We start from the raw sequence: 22683 nt of genomic DNA, 5'->3' as shown, positions 1-22683 counted from the left end.
TTCAGCCTATAGGCGCTGCTGTTTTATGCCTGGTCTGAAGAAGATGTCAGTTGCAAATTTGTAACCAACTCTTGTCATTCCCCCCCAAGAATCATTATCTCACCAGCAGGTGGGTCTACCAGCCGCGAGCGGCGTCGTGTTGCACATTGAGGGTGACAGGATGCCTCCACCCAGGCCTGACTGCCCAGTGAGCCCCATGTCCTGGGACGAACCTCTGTGGTATGGTGGTCCATGCAGCTGATCAAATCTTTTATCCAAATCCTCCATTAATTCCATAGACACAACCATTCCACAGCTCCACTCAAAGCTTGATGAAATTGTGCATGTGAAGACTTGTTTGCAAGTGAATCAGGGATGGTGCAACACTGGGCCTAGGGGGTGCTATAGCCCGGTCAGAAATCTGTGTAGCCCCGTTAAGCTCCTCCGGCAATTTATATGATACTCTAGAATATATTTTGAAATTGTTTTCTCAGCCCTTGTATGTATCGGTTAAGCCCCTCTTTAGCCGCAGGAGGAAAACAATCCTGGAGTCATGCCTGTAGTGAATGCAAAAACGTGGAGGGAAAACTTGTGGATAAATGCAACAAATCAGTTAACCCGTCGCCTTTTGTAACTTTTGTTATGCCCCAGGATGGGTGACCTTATAAAACATCCTTTGGCAGTGAGGCCTTTGGCTCAGTAGGTTGGTGTGCATGTCCGTACCATAAGTGAGAGAGGACAGAAATCTCTGTTCTTTATGTCCTGTATCATATAATGTATATACACAGTTGAAAGTTAACTTGCCTTATTCAACTCAAGCTCCCTCCCACTTGTTTTGTCATAAAGCTGGGAGTGTGTTAAACTACTCAGGCGATGTCGTCACTTTCTGTCATTGCCTCTGCTATTACACTGATGCACAATTGAAAATGATCCACCTATTACAGAGAATAACGCAAGAGGAGTCTCCTTGATAATAAAGAAGCAGTGTGAGTTATGGCTGCAAGGGCCATGACTCATCACTTAATGGCGGCTGAACGCCTGCCGCTTGGAGAATGCCATCTAAAACGCATCCTTCCAAAGACTGCACATCAGGCTTTTAATCACAGGGACGACATCATAAATGTTTGAAGAAAAATTGAGGCTTTTCCTTTAGTCAAAGTATACAATTGTATAGAGCCTAGTTTCACACATTTATCTTGCACCACATATAAATGAGACTATACAGCAGACACGTAATGTACTAACAATATTTAGATGTGGTTCCAGTGGGCACAAAATTTAGCTGACTTTCAGCTCACAAATTGTCAAGTTCGCCGGGCGCATGTCAGAGGAAACACCCTCGGTATGCCAGAATGCCCACCATAGTGCAATAAGGTCTGCCAAAGTACCAAAGAAGCGAAATGAGGCTTACACTTGCACAAAAATCAGGATGTGCCAGTTTTTACACTCGAGTGCAGTTGCACCATCGAGTCTACGAATAAGTAGCCCAGTAACTCAGCTGGATAAAATACCTGCCTGGGAGAGTTTTTTTTTTCTTAACAGCTGTCAGTCAGTGAATCCAAGAATGACTGCGATTTACAGCAAGTGAATGATGCCTCACACTTTCTCACAACAAACACGTATGCATGATGGTCGCGTCATGTTCTTAACATCGTACAAGCCCAATGACTCATTGTGGGTTGTTTTAAGAAGCGGCAGCTCTGCATGAAGTTACAACATTTCACAATGGGCAAGAAACAACAAACCTGTTTTATTGTCCTCAGGAAGTTACACAAAAACACATTAATAGAAGCAGACAAAAGCACAATGTTAATTGCACATGACAATGCCACAGGACAACCACTACTTGACAGTTCACAAAGAGGCAATATCATATTGATATGGTGTCAGTTGCAATTTATACAACGTACTTGCACAACATTGACGATCATTTTATATTCATTCCCATGTGAATTTGTTATTTTCTAAGCTTGCAATTATTTCCAGACATAGTAACGATTGTGATTTATCTCAAGGGTCCAATAGATATCCAATATCTATGAACAGCTCACATAAACGTAACATCACCTTTAAGTGCAGGATAGTTTTTCAAGCGCGTACAAATTTAAGTTGACTCAATAACAAAAGAGAAAAGTTTCTGTTTGCCACCCATCAACTAGAAGTAAAGTTTGCTAGAGGATCCTGGGAACGGCGTTTGTTAGTAGTCCAAACAAAGCTAATTCCATTTCATGTCAAGTCCTTAATTTGAGCAAAGGTTGACCTCCTCCACATTGTCACTAAGATGACCATCTCAAAACTCCACATATTCAACTACCTGCTCTCTCTGTTCATGTTCACTTTCATTTTTTTCCCAATTGTATTGACCTTGAAACAGCTAAAGGGACAATACCAGGCAATAATTAATATGAGGGTTCTGCGAAATGTTGGCATGAGACAGAGAGAAAATAAAGATAGAGGGGAGTCTATACAGAAGAACTTGAGTGTGGATTCTGTTTTCATTTGGCTGCTGGAGCAACGGTCACTGGCTCGGTCTGGACCCCGGCGTCTGTCGAGTGACGTTTCTGACCCTAAAGAGAGGAATAACAGAACATGGATCAGATTCTCTTGATGTGTGTAGTGTTTCCTTACAAAGTGACACCGCCAACTACGAGCCTAGCATGAGTGACATCCATATTACAATGTTTTTGTTTTTACAGGTTCATGTGAATATGGATCATTTTCACAATGCTGTCATCTGTACGCATTGGCGCGAATCAAATATTTGCAACTCACTAATCTTTGGGTCTCTTCCACCCAACCAATATTTAGCTTGTGGGACAAAACAAATCTGTCACTTTTAACTTGTGGCCATCTACATACATATAGAATGTCAACGTAAGTAAGACAAACATGAACAAGGTGTATTTGGAGATTAAATTTGGGCCATCTAGCTCAGGCCCCAAATAGTTTGCTATTTACTTGATATTTACTTTGATCCAGCATACACATACAAGTAATTCAAATCTGACATCAAGAATGATCTTAGATTAGTCTTTCATGTGTTGTCCAAACTCTACAGAGTTTTTTATCCCCTGACAGTCGGTTAAACTAAATTTCAAAATGAATATTGTAATAATACAATATATATTAAAATAAATATAATAAAACGCAGGCCATGTAAGATGGCAGGTTGCACACAAACATATGGATAAACAATACAAACCTCAGGCGAAAAGGTGGCTAAGATCAGGGGGTTTCGTTTATATTTATCAACGGTGGGCATGTGAAGCTCTTTGAGACTGTGATTTGGGGCTGTATACTTGCAAATAGAATTTGCCTTGACTTGACAACAACCTCTCCATTGTCGATACAAAAGTTGACTTTAGTTACCTGGTGAGCTGCTGCTGCCATCTTGTGGAGATAATGCGACAGTATATTGCAACAATGTAGGGCGTTTAACCCCAGTTAATGTTGGTTTAGGACCTGTAACTAAAATGTTGTTGGTGTAGTTTTATTCCCTCGGACCCCCCCCCCTTTTTTTTAAATACCAAATGCTTCAGGAAGAGCTGAATGGAGTTCCTCTTCTCTGACTTCCGGGCCGCATTGGCGGCACTGTCGCCAGCTTTGGGGGCCACTGAGGCCGCTTTTTCGTCTACGACCACCTCATATGACTTCGCCGCTGCCGCTTTGGGCTCCTCTTTGGTCTTTACTGTGGGAGGTGCGTCTGCTGCTTTGACGGTGGCAGGGCTCGCCTTCTTGTTATCACTAGCCTGAAAGAGGTGAGTGAAGCACACCATGAGAAAGGTGCATAGTAAGAAGATAGTTTGTTCGGTTCTTCAACTAATCTGTCAACATGATTTCCCTCTGCTTGTTTTGACTCCTCCCACAGTACAAATATACGTTTGATCAAACTTAAATTGTCTCATTGTTCACTAAGACACTCTTTCCCAAATTTTACTTAACCAAGGCATATATTATAATTTAACATTACGAAAATCTTTTGTCGCATACCAAAAAATGTTTGGTTTTGTTCGGTTCTTCAACTAATCTGTCAACATGATTTCCCTCTGCTTGTTTTGACTCCTTCCACAGTACAAATATACGTTTGATCAGACTTAAATTGTCTCATTGTTCACGAAGACACTCGTTCCCAAATTTTACTGAACCAAGGCATATATTATAATTTAATATTACGAAAAAAGGCCACAAAAAGTGGATAAACATGTACTTTATGTCATCTTAGTGGAAGAGCATTTAATTGTTCTCTGTCACTAGTAAGAGATACATGAACAAATATACATTATTTGTAGTAAATGAAAATTAATTCACGGCCCAATTAAGAAAAATTGGATAATTTCCTGTGCCACACCTGATAATCACTCACGATAAACTAATGTGCTGCGGCACAGCAGTTGGGAATCAGACATCACTGCACTAAAACACATTTAAAGCCAGGTACACACGTACCGAGCTTAATTTCTCACTTAAATCAAAGTCAGCAGAGGCACAATTATCCAATGTCTCTGAAAGATTATCCTGAGTGATTCTCCTTTGGCCTGGGGTGTGTTAAAACTGATTTGTCCTCTTCAATCTGCTCAGAAGAAAAGTCAGGGCCAACAATCATGAATGTTAACCCTGTTCATTAATTCCACTTGCATATCCGTTGTGCATGGTTATCACCGATGTCGGCCGAGCCACAGACTCAGTGATTGTGTCGTGAAACAGAAAAGATCGTCAATAAGAAAGTGAATTGAAACACATGACATTGCTGGATGGGGCTTCACAAATGAAGTGTTGAGTGCTTGAATAATGTTTAGCACAAATTGTTCACCACAAAAAAAAAAAAAAAAACAGCAAGGACTTTGCATAAATTACATGTGACAGGTGTGCCCCATACAATATTTCACCCTTATTTCGGACAGTCTCCATCTTTAACAGGATTAGTAAGTAACATAGGAAATGAACAGATGCTCTATCAATATGTTCTTACTTTAGGCTTCAAGAAGGAGAAGAACGATGACTTTGATGGGTTTTTCTTCTCTTCTTGAACCGGCGGTGGGGGTTCTGGCTTGGCAGTGGCCTCCAGGGTCCCAGCTTTAGAAGGATCCACCTTCTTTCATGAAAGACAAAGAAGAAGAATAAATATCACCAGCTACTTTTTGAGGATGATGACAAGGACAGCATTAAAGTGGATACCTAAGAGTGAAAGATGATGTTAAGAGAGGAACAGTTTGAGACCGCAACCACATTTAAGCAAGAAAAGAAAAAAAGCACACCCTGATCCATCTGTACCGAACATTGTCTTGATAATAGTGCAAGTAGAATTGTCAAGAACTCATGCATTATTCACTAGGATGTGAAAGAAGTGTCACCCCATCATTTTAACAAAATCTGAAAGAAATTCCTGGACCTTCATATAAACGTCAAACCGGAATACGATCTGCTTTGGCCCGTGCCTCACGACTCCACAAAGTTTTATGCTAACCGGTTAAATCAGTTTAGCCAACAAACCAGTAAACAAGCTGTTAAAGTAGTGATCAGAGATGACACCTGCAAGTCAAAGAGAAGGTAAAGATTATAAATAGCGGGATTATTAACTGAGACAAGATGGAGAAAAGAGCCAAATTCCAGCAAAAATTTAAATGTCAAAATCTTGATTAAATACAACCTCGAAACCTCTCATCAAAATAATACAGTAAACAACACATGTAATCGGAATGTTCCCCAAAAAGTCTTACTCCTCTGGGTCATTACCTCATTTTCTACCTCTGGCTGTGGTGTCTCTAACGTCATCTGCAGAAAGGAAAAGGTTTTTATTTTCCCTCCAAAGATGATACTAACTAACTAACTAACTAACTACATTAATAAATAGTCACTATTTTTGCACAGGTTTACTCCAATACATGTTTGCCGGGTGTATTATAACGCAACCTTTTAGCTTGAACCCAGTAAATTCCAGGAAGCCGGATGAATTTTTGGATTTGGGGAAAAAAAAAAAAAAAAATATATATATATATATATATATATATATATATATCACAATTGTGAGTTGTGAGTGAACGCTAATCTGGGTGGCTAATGCTGAAGCTCTGGTTTGCGTTTTGTCTTTTCCATACTAATGTTTCTGTCTTGTTTGCCTGTCGTCTAAAAATGGCAGTGCTTCGCCCTTCCTAGCTGCTGCCAAGTCTTAGGTAGAGATATTTTGTCAATATCATCTTTTATATTTCTGTCTGCCGAGGTTACATTAACCGACAAATTTCCATCATTGATTTTTTTAAGAGTTGACGGGAAAAATGTAAGGCCGTCCGTCCTTAAGAATCTAGCGCGGCACTTTGAGAGAGAGAGAGAAAGAGAGAGAGAGAGACAAAGAGGAACAATGACGGGTGGACAATAGACAGAGACGGGAAGGAGTTCTTTGAATTGTCATTGCAAGAGTTTAGTACAGTAGGTGTTGTGATGAGGCTTAGTTTCCTTAGTTTAGTATCCACACATCGTTTTAGTATACATTTTTGTAAACATATATTTATTTTTTTTAAAAGTCAGCGAGAGAAAAGCCCAGCCCGACCCGACCGTAATGATTGACATTTTAGGCCCGCTCGGACTCGGGCTTAGGTTTAAGATTTTACCTCTACCTTAAACCCACTAAAAGTATTTGTATACAAACAATAAAAAAGTCGATTTTTCCCTAACATTTCAACTTTAACTTTTATAAAAAGTAACAAAACACATTTCACTAAACCTCTGCTTATCTCAAATTCCTCTTGGGGCAGGCGTAAGTTTGATGCTTGCTGAAATGGGGTCTCAGGAGGTGGACACGTACTGTGTGATACATGATGGCAAGTTGAGCTAGCAGTTTACACTTTTGTGCAATTTAAAAAGTTTTCCCCCAAAAATTGGCCAACTTATTTACAAATGACTTCTGGATTGGTCCTCTTCAGAATTTCTTCTGTATTAAACATCATGTCTACTGCTGCCAAAGAAAGAAAGTAAAGTTTTTGTTGACATATTTTCTGCTACTTTACCTTCTCCTCTACAACCATCAGGGTTGCCTCTTCTCTTGTCTGCTGAGATTCTTCAGCCTCATGAGCAAATACAAGTGAAAACATTTTTATTTTATTTTTTTATAAACGAAGGAGGATTACTCTGGTACTTCTCGTAAATGACACACGTCAAATATTTACTTTCAATGAATTACCTTAACCTCTACAACTGCTTGGGGCACATCCACTGGAGTTTCCTGCAGGGTAAATTAACGTGTTTTTTTTGTGGTTGTTATTTTTATGAATATACAGTACGTAGTTGAGAGATAGAAATAGATTTAGACACTTCCTTAGTGCCGCTGGACAAGTTTACCTGTTTTTCTACAATTGGATATGCTTCAGCTTCTACTGCTTGCAGTTGTGTCTCCTTGTTAGTCTGCAGCATATTGAAACATGTCTCATTGAGAGTTAAGCATCATCGCTGTTAATGGCAAACCTCACTAGTCTGCCATCACTGCATGCAATGCATGGCTAGTATATGACATGTATTGTAATGAAACAAAGACATCAATGCCAAAACAACACGATACAAATCATCAATTGAACGTTTGGAGCTTCTCAGGAAATCATACAATAACTACTTCTTCCCTTTTAGCCAAAGATCAAAATAAACTCAAAAAGTGTCATTAAAGACGCATTTTCTTGAAATGAATAAAAATACACCTTTAGAGCTGTATTCCACCAAACATATAGTCGAAGTCTACACACCGCTGTTCAAATGCCATGTTTTTGTGATACAAAAAATGAGACCAAGATAAAACATTTCAAAATTTAAGAGCAGAGACTAGTGAAGGATTATCTATTGTCAATTGACATGAACATTTTGTTCACTTCCAAGTAAAAGCAACAAACATAAACACACAGTTCAAATCATGCTCGCAAACTACCATGATCACCTTACTTTTAGCATGTCCTTGAATGGTGTGCTTAAAGCAGAACCCAACCCAAACGTATTTTTTTTCAAGGATATGTTTTATGCAGGCCCACTAGTTCAAACACGGCATTCTGATTAATATTTCTTTTGTGGAATATGAGTGAAGCAGCAAAATCAAAAGGCATATTTTTATGGGTTGGTGTCTCTACCTCCAACTCCCATACAATTTAGTAACTTACAACAGGTATATTACTTATCTGGTCTTGTTTTCATTTACCTTTGAACGGAAAAATGTGCTCAGAACATCTTTGGTTGACCTTCCTTTGGGGGATTCCGCACTCTTTGCCACAGCTTTAGTTTTTTCTTTGGAGGTGGTGGGTTTGGCTTGTTTGCCACTTGGCTCTACTTTGACTTCCACTTTTGGAAGCTCCGGAGGAGGAGGTGGTGGGATCAACATTCCCTTGGGGGCTGCAGGAGGATCAGACACTTGTGCAACCTTGGGAGGGAGACAGAGTTAGAATGCTTGTCTGCAAACATGGGGAAAACATGCATTATCAACACAGCCGTTACTACTGAGTATCGAGCCGATCCCTTGAATTTGAGGCAGACGTACTAACCATTATCCTATCATGCTGCAATGAAGTGGCGATTGCAAAGTTATATAGTGTACATTTAAAAGTATTAATAAAAAACAAGATTTAAATATCTATCAAGTAGGACAAAGGAGCTTTTACAGGAGGGTAACCGAACACAAACGCAGAAAGTAACCAAAAGGGTTTCTAAGGAAACAGACAATGTGCTCACAGTGGTGGTTGGCGCTGGCTGTTTCTCCCTCTGCCGCTGTTTGGCAAAAAAAGAGGCAACAATTTAGAGTAGATCAGCGAAAAATGCTAGTAGTCATAAAAACATCCCACTTAGCATTAATAAAAAGAAAGCTTGTCTGACTGAACCATGGTCTGAACCAATAGCTGAATTACAAAAACTCAGTCAGTCAGTACAATTTACCCATTTAATGTCACAGTTTTATGAAAAGCAACTATACCCTTTTTTAATCTTAGAATGAACCATCATGCTTGTTTATTTGGGCATAGGTCATAGTTTTACAGTACCTTAATCAAATTTAATTTGCTGTGGTTCTAACAGTTTTTCTTACTTCACTTTTAATTCAGTGTCATTTTAATTTAATCTTAATTATTGGAACCTGATTATTTTGTTGAATAACTTTTATGATACATAGTCGCTGTCTGATGACAACTGCTTCTATCACATTTTACAGCAAAACATTTAGTAAAAGACTATAACTCACTCATTCAAAAAAAAAAAAATTCACAGCCATCACTGTACTTTACTATATTATGTTTAATGTTTTGAAATATTGAAGCAGACTTGTTCAGAATGTCTGTGTCTGAAGAAGGACATGTTTGTAAATGCAAGAATGGCTTCTTATGGTGAATGGACTCTTATGTAGCCGTTCAAGTTCCTCTCAACTCAAAACCCATCGTAGCATCAAAGAATTGCTTTGATGTTTGACAATGAAATCGTCATACTTCATAGCAGAGATGGGAAATTCAGGTCCAGAAAGTAAAAACCCTGCAACAGTTTGGCTTTAGCCACAGTTGCTTCTACTCAACTGGCAGGGAAACGAGCTCAGTTGATTAGAAGCACCTGTGGCTCAAGCCAAATTGTGGCAGTTTACTTTCTGTACCCGAATTTCCCCATCTCGGCTTCATAGTCTATGGACTACTGTAGGTGCCAGATTTTGACCGGCATGCATAAATCAGACTTTGATCAGTGGAAATAAAGTATATTTACTGTATTGTTAACCATTAGCTCAAACATTCTTTAGTTCAGGTTGCCTGCCCTTGGTTCATTAAAACAAAGTAATGGCCTTGAGCGTAGTTGCTCGTTTCCAGTATAATCTATGTGCAGAAGAGGTGGGATCTGAAAAGTGCATTTAAAGGACAGTTCTGCCAACCAGAGATAGTTGATTTGAATAAATAAATAAAGTAAGAGCTTTTTCCATTTATTCATTGGTTTGTTTTAGGGCTGGGTGATATGAGGGAAAAAAAGGTCCCTTTTGTCTAAACATGTCAACACAGTTCTTATTAGTGAGTAGTGACATTTAACAATTTACTATAGAATGTAAGAAATAAAATAAAATAGAAACATAGGATGAGACATCAAACAACATCTCCCTCGTTCTTTTCTTTTGTAGAGTTGTATAGGTGAGACAAGGCAACATAAGCAAAAAAAATGTACGGCTTGGAAGCACTTCCGTACCTCAAGCAAAAAGTTTTCATTCAATATGTTGACAAAGCGCTGCTTTTGCAATGTATAAATGGCCACGATGTCTTTGGCAATGCTGCTCGGTGAGATTAACACCATGATTTCCTTTCTCTGGCCTAGCAAGTAGCGACAGTGGTCCAAAAAGATGTCAGCAACACTCACAAGTTTCTTTCTGTTTAAACCCATGTTGTTAGCACAGCAGTGCATATCAGTGAGGACACGCTTTGAACTACAAAAGCTGCTACAAAAAATGGATTCAAATTGTAATAATGGGCAATGAACTGGAATAAATCAATTAATCACCCAGCCATAGATTAACATTTAAAAAGTCAAAATGATGAGGAAGTAGACTTAGCAAAGTCATGGAACATTAGGTATACATATTTCTGACGTCGGACGGAATCTTTTCATCTCCAAAACCATAATTTTTCAGGAAACCAAAATTAGATCTAGGATATGAAATTGACCAGACGTTTTGGCCCGACGGTGACGATACAGTATCATAAACAATCAATGCAATTCAATTTAATTCAATCCTTGATTGTGGTCTGTACTACTGTATGACCATTTCCATTGTATTTCTAGTTTCTTTGTGTCATGGTCACCTGATCCTTTGGGACTTCAGTTTCCTTTTTGGAAGTTTTAGTGGGAGTCATCTGCCGAACAAGGGAAGGGACAGTCACCGTTAAATTCTGCCATGAAAAAAGAAGACAAAACAGGATAATAGGATGTAAGTGTTACATTATTAAAAATTGCAGCGCTATTAGAACTTCTGAAGTTGAACATAAAGCACAAAAGAAAGTAGGCCGTTCATTAAAGTAAGAAAAGGCCTTTACAATAAAATAAGTGTTGACTGCTGTCCGTGGCCGTGTGTACACAGTCCGTCGCTATCAGACTAGCGGCCATTGTGCTCTGGAGATGGCGTAGGCCTGCCCTCGCTCTATCTTTACTAATCTGAACTTCCAGCCGCACAGGCCTCCCTTGTGAGCTCACACGATGGCTCCAACAATGGGCCGCCACATTCCCGCATGTTCCAAGCCTTGATTAGCATGGCGCGAGGGCACTGTAACTCTTTAAAACGCCACACGTTCCAAACGGCATGATGAAGAGGAACAATGGCTGCCTGTTGTGCGTCAGGGCATAATTTGTTCTGGATAGCTTTGCTGCTTCTGACAAGGTCAGCGTTATGATTTGTATATAATAGTTGCAGCAGGACAGCTTTGAAAAAGAATTTGGTTGAGCTGAGTGATTAAGAGCACATTCAAGCAATGTCCAATGAAATTCTTCAATTCACTTGGCCCTCTGATTGAAGATAAACAACCAAATATCACTAGTACATAAATGATCAAGTTTTCATATTTACATTTAAAGTGTGACACTTACTAAATTTTTGAAGAAGTTCATAACTGGACTCTCTTCTGGGTTAGTCTCCTCTTCTGCAGGTGGACAGTTAGCGTTGTCAGTTTGTTCTGGAGTCCCAGTCTCTTGTTCCGTCAGTGCCTCTGGCTTTTGGTTAGCTGTCTCCTAAGCACCATCACACAGAGTTAGCCTTTTGAGGGTTATGCAGTAGCAGAGCAGTGCAGCAGCGTCTTAATCACAGCATTGAGATGGGAGCACAATTCCAACCATGCCTCTGCCTACTCTGCACATTGTAAACAATAACCCTTTTATAAATGTGCATGTCCCACCCCCCTCACTCATTGATATTCAAGTATGTTGGATGGCCATAGCTCAAGAATTGTTAGAAAGTCCAAATACATTGCTGTGTCCAAATGATGAGGGTCTTTGAAGTAGCTATCCGTGATTTTAATTTGGTGAATGTAGTGAGAATGAACGCAGGAATTTATTTGTCACTCAACAAACATTTCATAAACATAGCCTTCAATGAGCATGTTTTTATGAACATTGAAGGCGAGTTATTAAAGTCTTCCACCAACTGCATTTACTGTGTACATGTTTAATGTCAAATAATTTAGTCCTCTATTAACATTTTTCTCTGAAATCATTTTTCTTACACCCAACATATTTTGTAAACATCACACAAATTTCTACAGAGCCCAAACATGAAATGTAGAAAAATATGAAATTATGGCCACTATATTGGTAAAGCATGCTGACAAAATACTAATTTGTGGCCAAGAAGCATAACATTCACACAAAACACAGGTTTAGTATCATTCCCATTAACTACTTGGAGCTCTGTTCTCAACACTTGGTTGACGGTAAGCTTTAACACTTAGCAACCTGAGAAAATGTATGTTACATACTGTACATACAGTCCATATCTCAATTTCAATGTGTATTTTAGTTTGGTACTCTAAAGTAACAACGATTTATGGAATGTATATATCTTATCTTGTATATCGGTTGATTGTTGCCATGGTATAATGTTAGACATACATACGTAAGAGATGTAAGATTCTGCTCACTCTCGCCATGCTAACTGCTATCTAGCCTCGAGGCTAATGTTACGCAAAGTCCATGCTGTTTTAGCTCACACAAGTCAAGCAGTCATTCTGCATCATAGAGTGAACAGTCTCTTATTTCTGCTTGTCTTTGCACACATTTAGAATGTGAGAGATGTTTGAATTGTGTAGAGATCATAGTTTTTTTTGGCGGCCAACTTGTCATCATGTTGTCTCTTTACCATTGCCTTTTAACCTTCATTTTAGCACAGCTAAGAAGATTGTACATTTTATAACAGGTGATATTGACTGATTAGGGTAATCAGAAAAAATGAACTACCAATAATGAACATGGGCTACTAGTCTTTTCATTTCAGGCCTAGTTTACCTCCCCATTCTGGATCTTTAACATCATGGACAAAATCCCAGCACGTGAGCTAAAACTATCTATATGTGATGTCCTTATGGTAAGTGTTTATTTATTTATTGATTGATTGATTGATTTATCTATTTATTTATTAATTCATTCAGCTGCCTATGAGTGATAATTTCCTTAAATGCCAGGCTATTCAGTATTAGTGACGAGAAAGGCAATTGCCTTTGATTGTAATGAATAACTACCATCAGTTCATTAAAATGATTCTTTTGAAAGATTCATTTACAGAATCGTTCAGTACTTCGTCATTCAGTTCATGATTCAGCCCTGAGGTTCACGTTGACTTTGTACCACACACCTTACAGAAGGATGGTCGTTCTTTGAGTTGAATATCTAAAATTTCTGGGACTAAAATTTGTGCATGGTGAACACAAGCCGTCTTTTTTTATATTGCACAGTTTACCAAATATTATAACTTAAAAAGTAAGGAAGATTAAAGACAAAAAGCTCAGATCAATTACCAACCATCTCTCTCTCTCTGTCTCTCTCTCTCTCTCTCTCTCTGTCTCTCTCTCTCTCTCTCTCTCTCTCTCTCTCTCTCTCTCTGTCTGTGAGGTAGTTCCTCTCAGCTAGTGCCTCTCAGCTAGTGCCACTCAGCTGGTGCTCATCTGCCACACTGTGGTGGGGCCTGCACAACCTTCTGCCACTCATCTGTCGCGGTCGTCATCCACTCCACTGTTGGCTCCTTTCCAGGTTCATTCATGTTGCTGGCGTGAACATCTTTGTGTCTCCTCAGGCTCGACTACCAGATGTCTCCTTTAGCGGAGACCTTTGTCTTGGAGGGCTCCGGACTTCTTCGTTGTTCCCGCTGCGTCCATTTAGCCTTCTGTCTGAGAATTCTCTTCATTCCGCCACGGTGGACGCCATTCTGTCTCTGTGGCTGACCGCGACATGGACACCGCTTCCCACTTCCCACCCTCATACTGTTGATTGATATTATGAGATTTTTGTAGTGTCTTTGGCTTTAAAAGTGCAATAAAAAATGATGTATTAATGTTATTATTATTATTATTATTATTATTAAACAAATGAAATCCTCACAGTTTTAATAAATGTGATGTTTTTGCCAATACTAACGAGAATTATCAGTATTCAATTAACCTGGCATCTTTTTTATAAACAATGTCCAGAATACCAATGACCCTAATGTCATTTTTCAATCTTTATAGTGATGTTTTGACCATGGGAGGAAGAATACCACAGAGAACACTTTAAATTACAGGAAGAAATCCACACAGAAAGACCCTAGCCAGAGATTCAAACCTGAGATTCCAATTCTGATCCCAATAGGAACCTTTTTGGCATCAATGATTAGAAATTCACCACTGTATTGACATGAAGAAAGTTCCAACTAAGAATCATCAAGCCTGCAAAGCTACTTTTTAATATTTTATTGTCAACATTTCTACATTGCAAGGTGAATTATATACTTAAAAATACAGGTGCCTTGACATCATCAAAATGCAGTTACATTCAGTTCCGTGTACTGTACATTTAAAAGCATAAAATGACAAAGATACAAAGAGGCAAACAAAATGATTGTTGTAAAAAATGTGTTTGCATTTTACTGCTACTCTTCTAGTGGAGCTACTTGGATGACAACCGTGATGTTGTAACCCGAAGAAGATATGTCAAAACCTTCAAGTCTGTAGGGTGATTCTTCAACAATAGATGTACATGAAGACTCCAGCCTCACAAGTAAAGCTTCCATGTGCTCCTGGTGTTCCAACTTTTGGTTTGACCACTCTTCAGTCGGCCTAGTTTCTGTTGTGTCTACACTTGATTCAGCCTCTGAGTTCATTTGTGTTGCTTTATCCTCTGAGGTCCCAAGGGAAGCTTCAGCTTCAGCAGCATCCCGTGAAATGATTTCCCCAACAAGAGTCTTGATGACAGTCTTAAAGCACGTTGAAGCTGCTACACAAGTATCATATTTGTCTAATTCATTAATTGCTTTTTCTTTGACTGCACTTGTCCTGAGGATTGGGGGTTGATGCTCAGGAAGGCTTACATGCTCCTCTGAGGGATCACCAGAAAAGAGAGGAGCTTCTAACACTTCCTTATCATTCAAGGAGAGAGACTCTTGAACATCATGTTCCTTGATTTCCTCAGTTTGGAGAACATTGTTCTCTTCTACTGGTTCCTCGTGGACTGAGCTATATGAATCCACATCCTCTTCTGTTAATGGTTCTGCTTGCAAATCACACCTTTCTGTATATCTGTTCTTAAAAACTTCAAGGTTCTCAAATATCCCTTCATCAAAAGCCCCTATTACGGTTACCCCTTTATCCTTGTGAGGACACTCATTTTCTTCTTTGGGTACATCTGGGATTGCAGGATTTTCTGAAGATGTTTCTTCAAAATGGCTCTCATCTTTGCCAGAGATGCTAATCTCCCCTACAGTTGGCTCAGAGTTTTCTAGGATTTCATTGAGTGTTTCAAAATATTCGTCTGCCGAAGAACATTCAGATGTTATTTGTGCTTCACATTTCATTATTTCATGAACATTCCATAGGGCTACTTCATTTTCTAGCTGAGTAAAGTCCTCAAAGTCACTCTCATCTTGAACATCCTTTACAATTGGCTTGCAAATTGCTGTTTTTTTATCAAGTGGTTGGGGGCATTTGGCTTCTGTCACAGATTCTAAAGATGCTTCACAAGATGATTCATAGATAGGTGATTCGTGGCTAGGGGTATTTACCCTTTCTTTGACAGTCTCAGCTTTCATCTGTGTAGATTCCTCAGTGTAATCTTGAGCAGGGGTTAAATTCTCATCCTTACTTGTCTCTGAGATTTCAGTGTGTAGTTGTGAACAGAAGCCAGCTCCTGCAAACGTGTTGGTGACATTACATTCGGAAGACAAGTCTTTGATAAGTGGATCTTCATTAATACTTTCTAGTACTCCTTCAGTTTCCTTCTGTGTAGATTCCTCAAAGTGTATGTCCTCTTTAGTAGGGATGATGGTCTCCTCCACAGCTTGTTTTGGGACTGGAGGTATTTTGATGAGTAGTTCCGAGCGGTATGCCACAGCTTCCACAGATGCTTTGGTGACTTCACATTGAGAAGATGATTCTTGGATAGGAATATCTTCATCCAGGACTACCTTGGTTTCCTTCTGTGTAGCTTCTCCAGAGGTGATCTCGGCGTTAGTGGCGCTAATAGTCTCCACGAAGTTTGGCTCTGAAACATCAGGTACTGTTTCTTGCTGTGCAGAGAAGGACGCAAATCTAACTGCAGTTTTGGCTTGTACTTCCACGTGGCTATCATTGGCAGGTTCCAGAGGCATGGCAATTCTGAACTCAGGGTTGTGAGACGGGGGCACCACTGTTTCCGCTTGTATCTCATTTTCATTTCTGTTCCCATCTGGAGGAATGTCAGATTCTGCATTTGTTTCAGGTGTCATGTCAATGTTTTTTTCTGTGCAAACTCCTGTATTCGGCGAGCATCCATCAAAATGATATTCAGAAACTTCATCGATGATTGACTGTTCTTTGTGCCAAGCAGTGCACCTTTCTGAAGAGTCCTCAAGCACATCATCACCTTGAGCAATATCGATACCTTTTTCATAGACTGGCTCTGTTCTGTCAAGAATTAAATGTACTTCCTCCTCTGAGATTGTTTCCATTATCTTGATTCGCGGCTCAACATAGACTGATGGTATGTCATTTCTTCTCTTGATATCAGACATGGTGACCACGGTCTCATCAGCCTCACTCAGAAGTCTTTCATTTGAACCTCCTTCTCCATCCGGAAGCCGAGACACGTTTACCTCTTCAGCTATTTCAGTGGTGGATTTTACTGTTTTACTTTGGACTGGGATTTCTGGATTCATTTCATGAGAGTCATTAAGGCTCCTTTTTTCAGGGTTTTGGATTTCACATTTGTCAGTCACCTCCATCCTCTCAGCCCTGAAGGCATTATCCTCATGAATGACGTTGACAGTGGTTTCTCCAACAGTGATCCCTGCTGCCTGGTTGTCGGACGATTCTTCTTGTATGCTCTCTTCAACTGCCTCCTCTGCAATTACAATATCAGATTCACTCGGTTCTTTGGCTCGATCTGTTCCAACCATCTCTTCCACCAGGACCTTGGTGGTCAGTGCTCCCCCCGCGTCATCTCCTGTTTGTGTCGAAATATTTGCTTCAATTATTCTGTCTGTCTGAGTTGATGATTCAGCTTGGTGATGCAGGTAATCCAGCTCCTCTTTGGGTGCAGATGTGGTGACTGCATCTTCTCTGCTTGAACTGGATTCCTTTATCATGAAAATCAAGATTCACATTTAGATTCACACTTTGGTGTTTGACTCTGGGATAAACAATAACCATGTGTAGGAGCTGGTTGTATACTGTATATTGCCGCAAAAATTGCAACTGCAAAAGAGAAGGTGCAACAGACTAACATCCATTTTATGTCGCTGCTATAAAAAAAAAAACACCAGCATTGTTTTGTTGTGTTTTCGTTCTCGTCTTAACTAGCAGAGAAAAAGCAAAGCAAAACAGTACAAGATTCGAACAGTCGAACCTTGGGTCATTGGGTAAGCCGCTCTACCAATTGAGCTGAAGCCACCCAGCAAGACCAAGCACTGCTCAGTTGGTAGAATGCGTTGCCCAGTGACTGAAGCTTCGGCAGTTAAATCTTGGCTGTTTTGTTTTGCTTTTGCTGCTGGGCAAGACCAGCACGAAAACACAACGAAACCATGCTGGTCTATGGCTGTTACTTATTATTTAGTTATTTTTGAAGGGTGGTTTATTTCAAAGGCAGATTGTTAAATCTAAATCATCAATAACCAGTCTTTTTCTGTATCAGTCAATCCTTTTTCTAAAACGCTTATTCTCATTAGATCAAGGGTGAATTGGAGCCTATGCTAGCATAGCATAACAGCAGTAGTTTTGGCGAGAGGTAGGGTACACCATAGTTTCCAGTAAATCACAGGGCACATATAGACAAACATCCATTCGCACCTGTGGACAATTTAGAGTTCTTCAACGAGCCTTGCGTGCATGTTTTGGGAATGTGGGATAAAACTGGAGTACTGGGGCTGAACGATTTTTAGGAAAAGATTAAATTGCGATTTATTTTTTCTTACATATTGCGATTTCGCTTCAATTCACGGTTTTCTTCAAATCAAGCTTCAGTGCAATTATCACTATGTACCATCAAATTCACAAACAAGACAAAAAATTGCATCAACGCATCAAAACATTAAAAGCTATTAATCACTAAAATACGGACACTTGAGAGGCTGTGTGATTGTGTGGCTTTGTACCAAACAAGTTAGATTAGTGCTTCGCGTCGATAGCAGCCGTCAAAGCAAGGATTCTGGGATGGCTGACAGCGTGACATAAACGGAGCTGATTTGTTAGTGTGACCTGTCCACCAGTAACATTCCGCTTTTGATTGGTCATCTTTAGGGGATATTAGAGCGCTTTAATAAAACACAGCTTTGGAAACCATGAAATTACATTGTCTGAGAAGAGGATTTCACTCCTAAAACAAAATAAATCGTTCAGCCCTATGGAGTACCCAGAGAAAACCCACCCACAAAACTGAGAAATCATGCAAACTCCACACAGGAACGCCAGAACCAAGATTAAAATCCTAAACCTCAGAACTCTAAGGACAGCACTTATCCTCTTGTCTCTTTTTCTACATGCAATATTAAAATTGCTAAATAAGATACTCAAATCAGAGCCAGTTTGTCACAAACCTTGCCAGTATTCCCCTTCTCTTATGCAAGCAACTGTAACACCTGAATTGACAGAATTGTATTGCTTAAGCAATAGCACATGCACAAAGGTAAACTCATTTTAGCTGCTATTTCTGTCCATTGTTCTGTTGAAAAGAAGGTACAAATGTGGGCATGTTGTTGATGATGAAAAGTCATAACAGGTCAAATGTTTTACCTAATAAGTTTATGTACATACAAGACAACAATGGTTGTCCACAGAAACAGTTTTTTTAATTCCCCATAGGAGAAACTAAAGAGTGTCTTATTTATAGGTAAAGCAATTAACTAACTTACCAAAACTTACAAGAAACTTGACCACCTGACGAATATAACCCTGCCCCAAACCTTTCCCTCAGAACTGTTGTCTCATTCCAGTTAAAAATAAACCCAAGACCCTGGCCTTAACCCTGACCCCAAAATAATCCAACACATTACAGCGCAACTGAAACCTCCATAAACGTGGCCTCCTACCCTAACTCTCAAAGTGAAAATACTCACCAGCTGTGTGTCGGGGGCAGTAAGACTTCCATCTCTTGCAATATTCTTATGGGTCTCTTCGTCAGCGACATTCTTTGCATCAACTGGTGCCTCTGGTTCTCCTTTCTTTTTGAATATTTTGTCAAAAAGTTGCACTTTTTCTTCATGTTTCTCAGCCTCTTCTGTCTCAGGGGCGGCGGGCTGCTTTTCGGCAACAACTTCGGTTTCAACTTGCTGACTGTTCGAGTGTACCACCACATAGTCAGATTCTGCGGCAGAATTGAGTGTTGCAGCCTTGCCGTTTTGTTGGTTCTGGGTCAAAGTTTTAACTAAAAAGAATATTGAAAAAAAATAAATAATGAAAACCTCATAATCATGAGTGATCAACAGCCATGATGCATCCTTTTTTTCATCAAGACTCTTAGGGCCTGATTTATTAAGATCCCAAACAGCTGGTGCTGCATTACATGTTCAGTCTGACGACTACATGCATTATTGGTAGGCGGATGCAATGTGAGATTGTGGCGCAATGTTATTTATTTTTTATTGTATTCTTATTTATTTATTTATTTATTTTTTGCGTTTTAGGTAACTGATGGTTTTCACCATGGAATATTTGGGAGAACACCGCAAGCGCAATACAAAATTTGAAGTGATAGTATTGGCAGTGTTAGTAGAAAAGGTAAACAAACATTACTGACATAAAAGTGCTTACATAAAATAAATCATTTGCTCTGATAATTCTTCGATGCCCACCAACCACAAAAGTGGTGTTTAGTTTGATTTAACTTGTCCAAGTGTGTGGGAGTGGGACCATAAATTTGGGCGAGGCCAGAACAACAGTTTCCTTTAATGCAGAGATGAAATGAATTTTGTCATGGAATGCCTCCGTTTTATGACTAAATATATCTTGTTTCTGGCATTTCAAAAAATGTTTACACAAGTGGAAAACATCCATTATTATTTTTTCCTTGACATAACTAGGATAGTTTTTTTGTCTTTTACAACCCCAACAGACCTTTTGGTAAAAAAACAAAGACAAAATAACATAATTGGGGATCCCAGCACTGGATGAAATTTAACAAAGACTTGTCCTTGCAAACCCAATAACAACCTTTATTTCTCACACAAACAGATGTGGAATCTGATCTTTTAACCGGGCGCACCCAGGATATGTGTTTGCCAAACAGACAATATTGACACACAGTTTCATTTTGCGCATTTGGGGAGGAGTATATGCAAATAACTTGACATGCACAATGTGATTTATTAAACCTGTAAGGAGCTGCAATGGCTGATTTTGTGAAAGCAGTGCCAGTGTAACGTTGGCAAAATGAGATGCTGCAGGGGGAACGTTTTGGCTTGCATAAACATTTTTGGAATGCCAGAAACAAAAGTTATTCCGACAGATCTTCTTAGTTATTCCGACATATCGTCTACTGAGCAATGCAATATTGGAGCTTCTGATTGATCTTAGGGCTGAGTTCGAGCCAGTCACAAGAAGTCATGCCATGTAAAAATCCTTTCAACTCTACATTTACTTACGCCTGAGTCTGTTGATTTCAGCCACTGTGACAATTGGTGCTGGCCTTTTGTAGCGCAGTTTTTGTGATACGCTTACCCAATTTTTAAACGCATTATATTACACAGGATAGGCAGATACATCAACTTCACACACACTCTGAGCGATTTAAAGAAAGGAAATCATGGCTTTAAAGCGGTTGATGGCTTCTCCAAAATTATCTGAGTTTTCCTTTTAAATATGGCATCACAATCTTACCCCACAACTCAACCACCAAAAGCGCATCATCATGCAATTTTTTAGGGTGAACACAAAATTTAGCACTTGCTCTTTAGAATTTAGTAAATCAGGCCCATCGTATTTTTCTCTTTCTCCAAATGTGCATTAAACTGGTTTGATTTTACTAAACAGTGAACTGTCACAGTATGCAATATTTACTTAAAAAGGTTGCCCAAAGCGTTTTTTTTTCTTTTTCAGATTATTAATCAATTATAACATGAAAATACTGTAGCAATCCTTTGAAAGGATCAACATGGATAGTGCTCCATGAAGTAAACATGGGCTGGTCTACCCAAGAACATGAGATTAGCTTGATCACCACTGTGTCAACATGATCTCACTGTATGATTCTCTCTGCAGGGAGAGTAACTGCACCATGACAGATTAAATAGTCCATTTTAGAGACTACGCCTAAAGTTCACAATAGAGGGTACAAGAAACAGTTACTGTTTACCCAGCATTAAAAAGGTCCAAAGGACTTATTCATCCTGGACATTGAAGGCTAATTTGTTTATCACTGAAAGATAGATATTGTGTTCTGATTTTTTAAAAAGAAATTGGGGAAAACACAAATCGGATTATGTGCGATCTAACTTGGCAACTACAGTTTTCAACATTACAATTACAAATACTGTAGAAACGTTAAAGTTAAACACTCTTGACAACTCTGAATCCCAGCAGGAGTTGGACAGTAAAGATTGTTTTTAAAAATTATGTGAGTGCAATTTATTATACACTACACCTTCTTCATTCATGTTTTGCTTTTTATGTTTTAAAATTATCAGTGGGATATTATTTTTACACTTATACGACAAGTAAAATATTAGTGCTACTTAAACTGCTGTTCATTTAATAAAGATAAAACCTATATTACAGTTTGACCCTGGAATAAATGTTCAATAACTCACCATCAATCTCTAATCCATTGGATGTGATGTTTGCTGCCAGTCCATTCGGTCCTCCATTTTCATCACACTGATTTACCTATCAACAAATAAGGTGGAACAATAAACAGCTAAAAAAAAAATGGCAACACAACAATTTTGTCAAAAGACAAAAGGATACATTCCCAGGGAAGTACTAGGATATATGACTATGATAATATACCTAGAAAAAAAAAGATTTATTATTATTCATCAATTATCTGTCATGTTTATCCTTATTATTAATAGTATTAAGTAGTTTATAAGGTGTATTGCTGCATTCCTGTCATTTTACCTTGCTTGGATCTTTGTTCTTGGAATGCTCATTCCCCATACTTCAGACCAAAAGATGCAGGTGTACTGGAGCCAAGCGAAATTAGTACATAAGTCACTGTAGCATTTGCTCATATGTAACATTAATCAACTGTCTTACCAAAGCTGCACTTCAGGTCAAAGCAAATGAGATCCACCTCTGGAAGACAACAAGTGGAGTGTCACCCTGTCAAAAGGGGTGGACTCTCCGCTCCGGCCAAACTGTGCTTAAGACTATTGTTGACAGGCCATTATATGTGTGCTTGCAAATGGGTGGGACTGTTTTTAAGTAATCAATCAGATTGCCTCCCCAAGAAAGGGCCGAAAGACGGGCAACAGCACATGATTAGTTCAAGCGGATTCTTCTGTGAGCCCTCTTCAATCTCTTGTAATGAAACCAACAGGATGTGTGTTGAGGATGTTTACATGGCACGCCACATCACTAA

The 22683-nt window shown here is 39.2% G+C and overlaps 1 protein-coding gene and 1 long non-coding RNA gene across 3 annotated transcripts; one reads left to right on the top strand and one right to left on the bottom strand.

Annotated features, from left to right (window-relative positions):
• Positions 1–1707: 1707 nt before the first annotated feature.
• Positions 1708–22487, bottom strand: bcas1 (brain enriched myelin associated protein 1). 2 transcript variants are annotated; one of them, XM_086025750.1, is made up of 15 exons: positions 22359–22456; positions 22221–22285; positions 21911–21986; positions 19223–19530; positions 11542–11682; positions 10764–10850; positions 8677–8712; positions 8150–8368; positions 7312–7374; positions 7154–7195; positions 6981–7037; positions 5713–5751; positions 4949–5071; positions 3507–3728; positions 1708–2546 (listed from the first exon to the last, which is right to left on the bottom strand). In XM_086025750.1, the coding sequence occupies exons 2-15, from the start codon at positions 22257–22259 to the stop codon at positions 2475–2477; spliced, it is 1524 nt and encodes a 507-aa protein (XP_085881876.1). In that variant the 5' UTR covers positions 22260–22285; positions 22359–22456; the 3' UTR covers positions 1708–2474. The 2 variants fall into 2 exon arrangements, with proteins under 2 accessions (XP_085881876.1, XP_085881868.1); XM_086025742.1 differs by lacking the exons at positions 1708–2546; positions 3507–3728; positions 4949–5071; ... (6 more) ...; positions 10764–10850; positions 11542–11682 and adding an exon at positions 14489–17248 and having other exon boundaries at positions 22359–22487.
• LOC147153211 (uncharacterized) lies at positions 3350–13998 on the top strand. The gene is made up of 3 exons (XR_015086149.1): positions 3350–3737; positions 4954–5526; positions 13736–13998. It is a non-coding gene; the product is annotated as an uncharacterized LOC147153211 (long non-coding RNA).
• Positions 22488–22683: the final 196 nt, after the last annotated feature.

Source organism: Filicampus tigris, chromosome 1 (genome assembly GCF_054856515.1).
Source record: "Filicampus tigris isolate MCC_2025a chromosome 1, RoL_Ftig_1.0, whole genome shotgun sequence".
Classification (NCBI taxonomy): Eukaryota; Metazoa; Chordata; class Actinopteri; order Syngnathiformes; family Syngnathidae; genus Filicampus; species Filicampus tigris.
This window is presented reverse-complemented; position numbering and strand designations above follow the sequence as displayed.

Bases quoted from the DNA above. Each gene is read 5' to 3' on its own strand.
- bcas1 (XM_086025742.1), bottom strand. From the start codon at position 22,259: ATGGGGAATGAGCATTCCAAGAACAAAGATCCAAGCAAG. The intron at 19,531-21,910 runs GTGAGTTATTGA...TATTCTTTTTAG, and splicing joins CAATGGATTAGAGATTGATG to TTAAAACTTTGACCCAGAAC. The intron at 17,249-19,222 runs GTGAGTATTTTC...TTCATGATAAAG, and splicing joins CTGCCCCCGACACACAGCTG to GAATCCAGTTCAAGCAGAGA.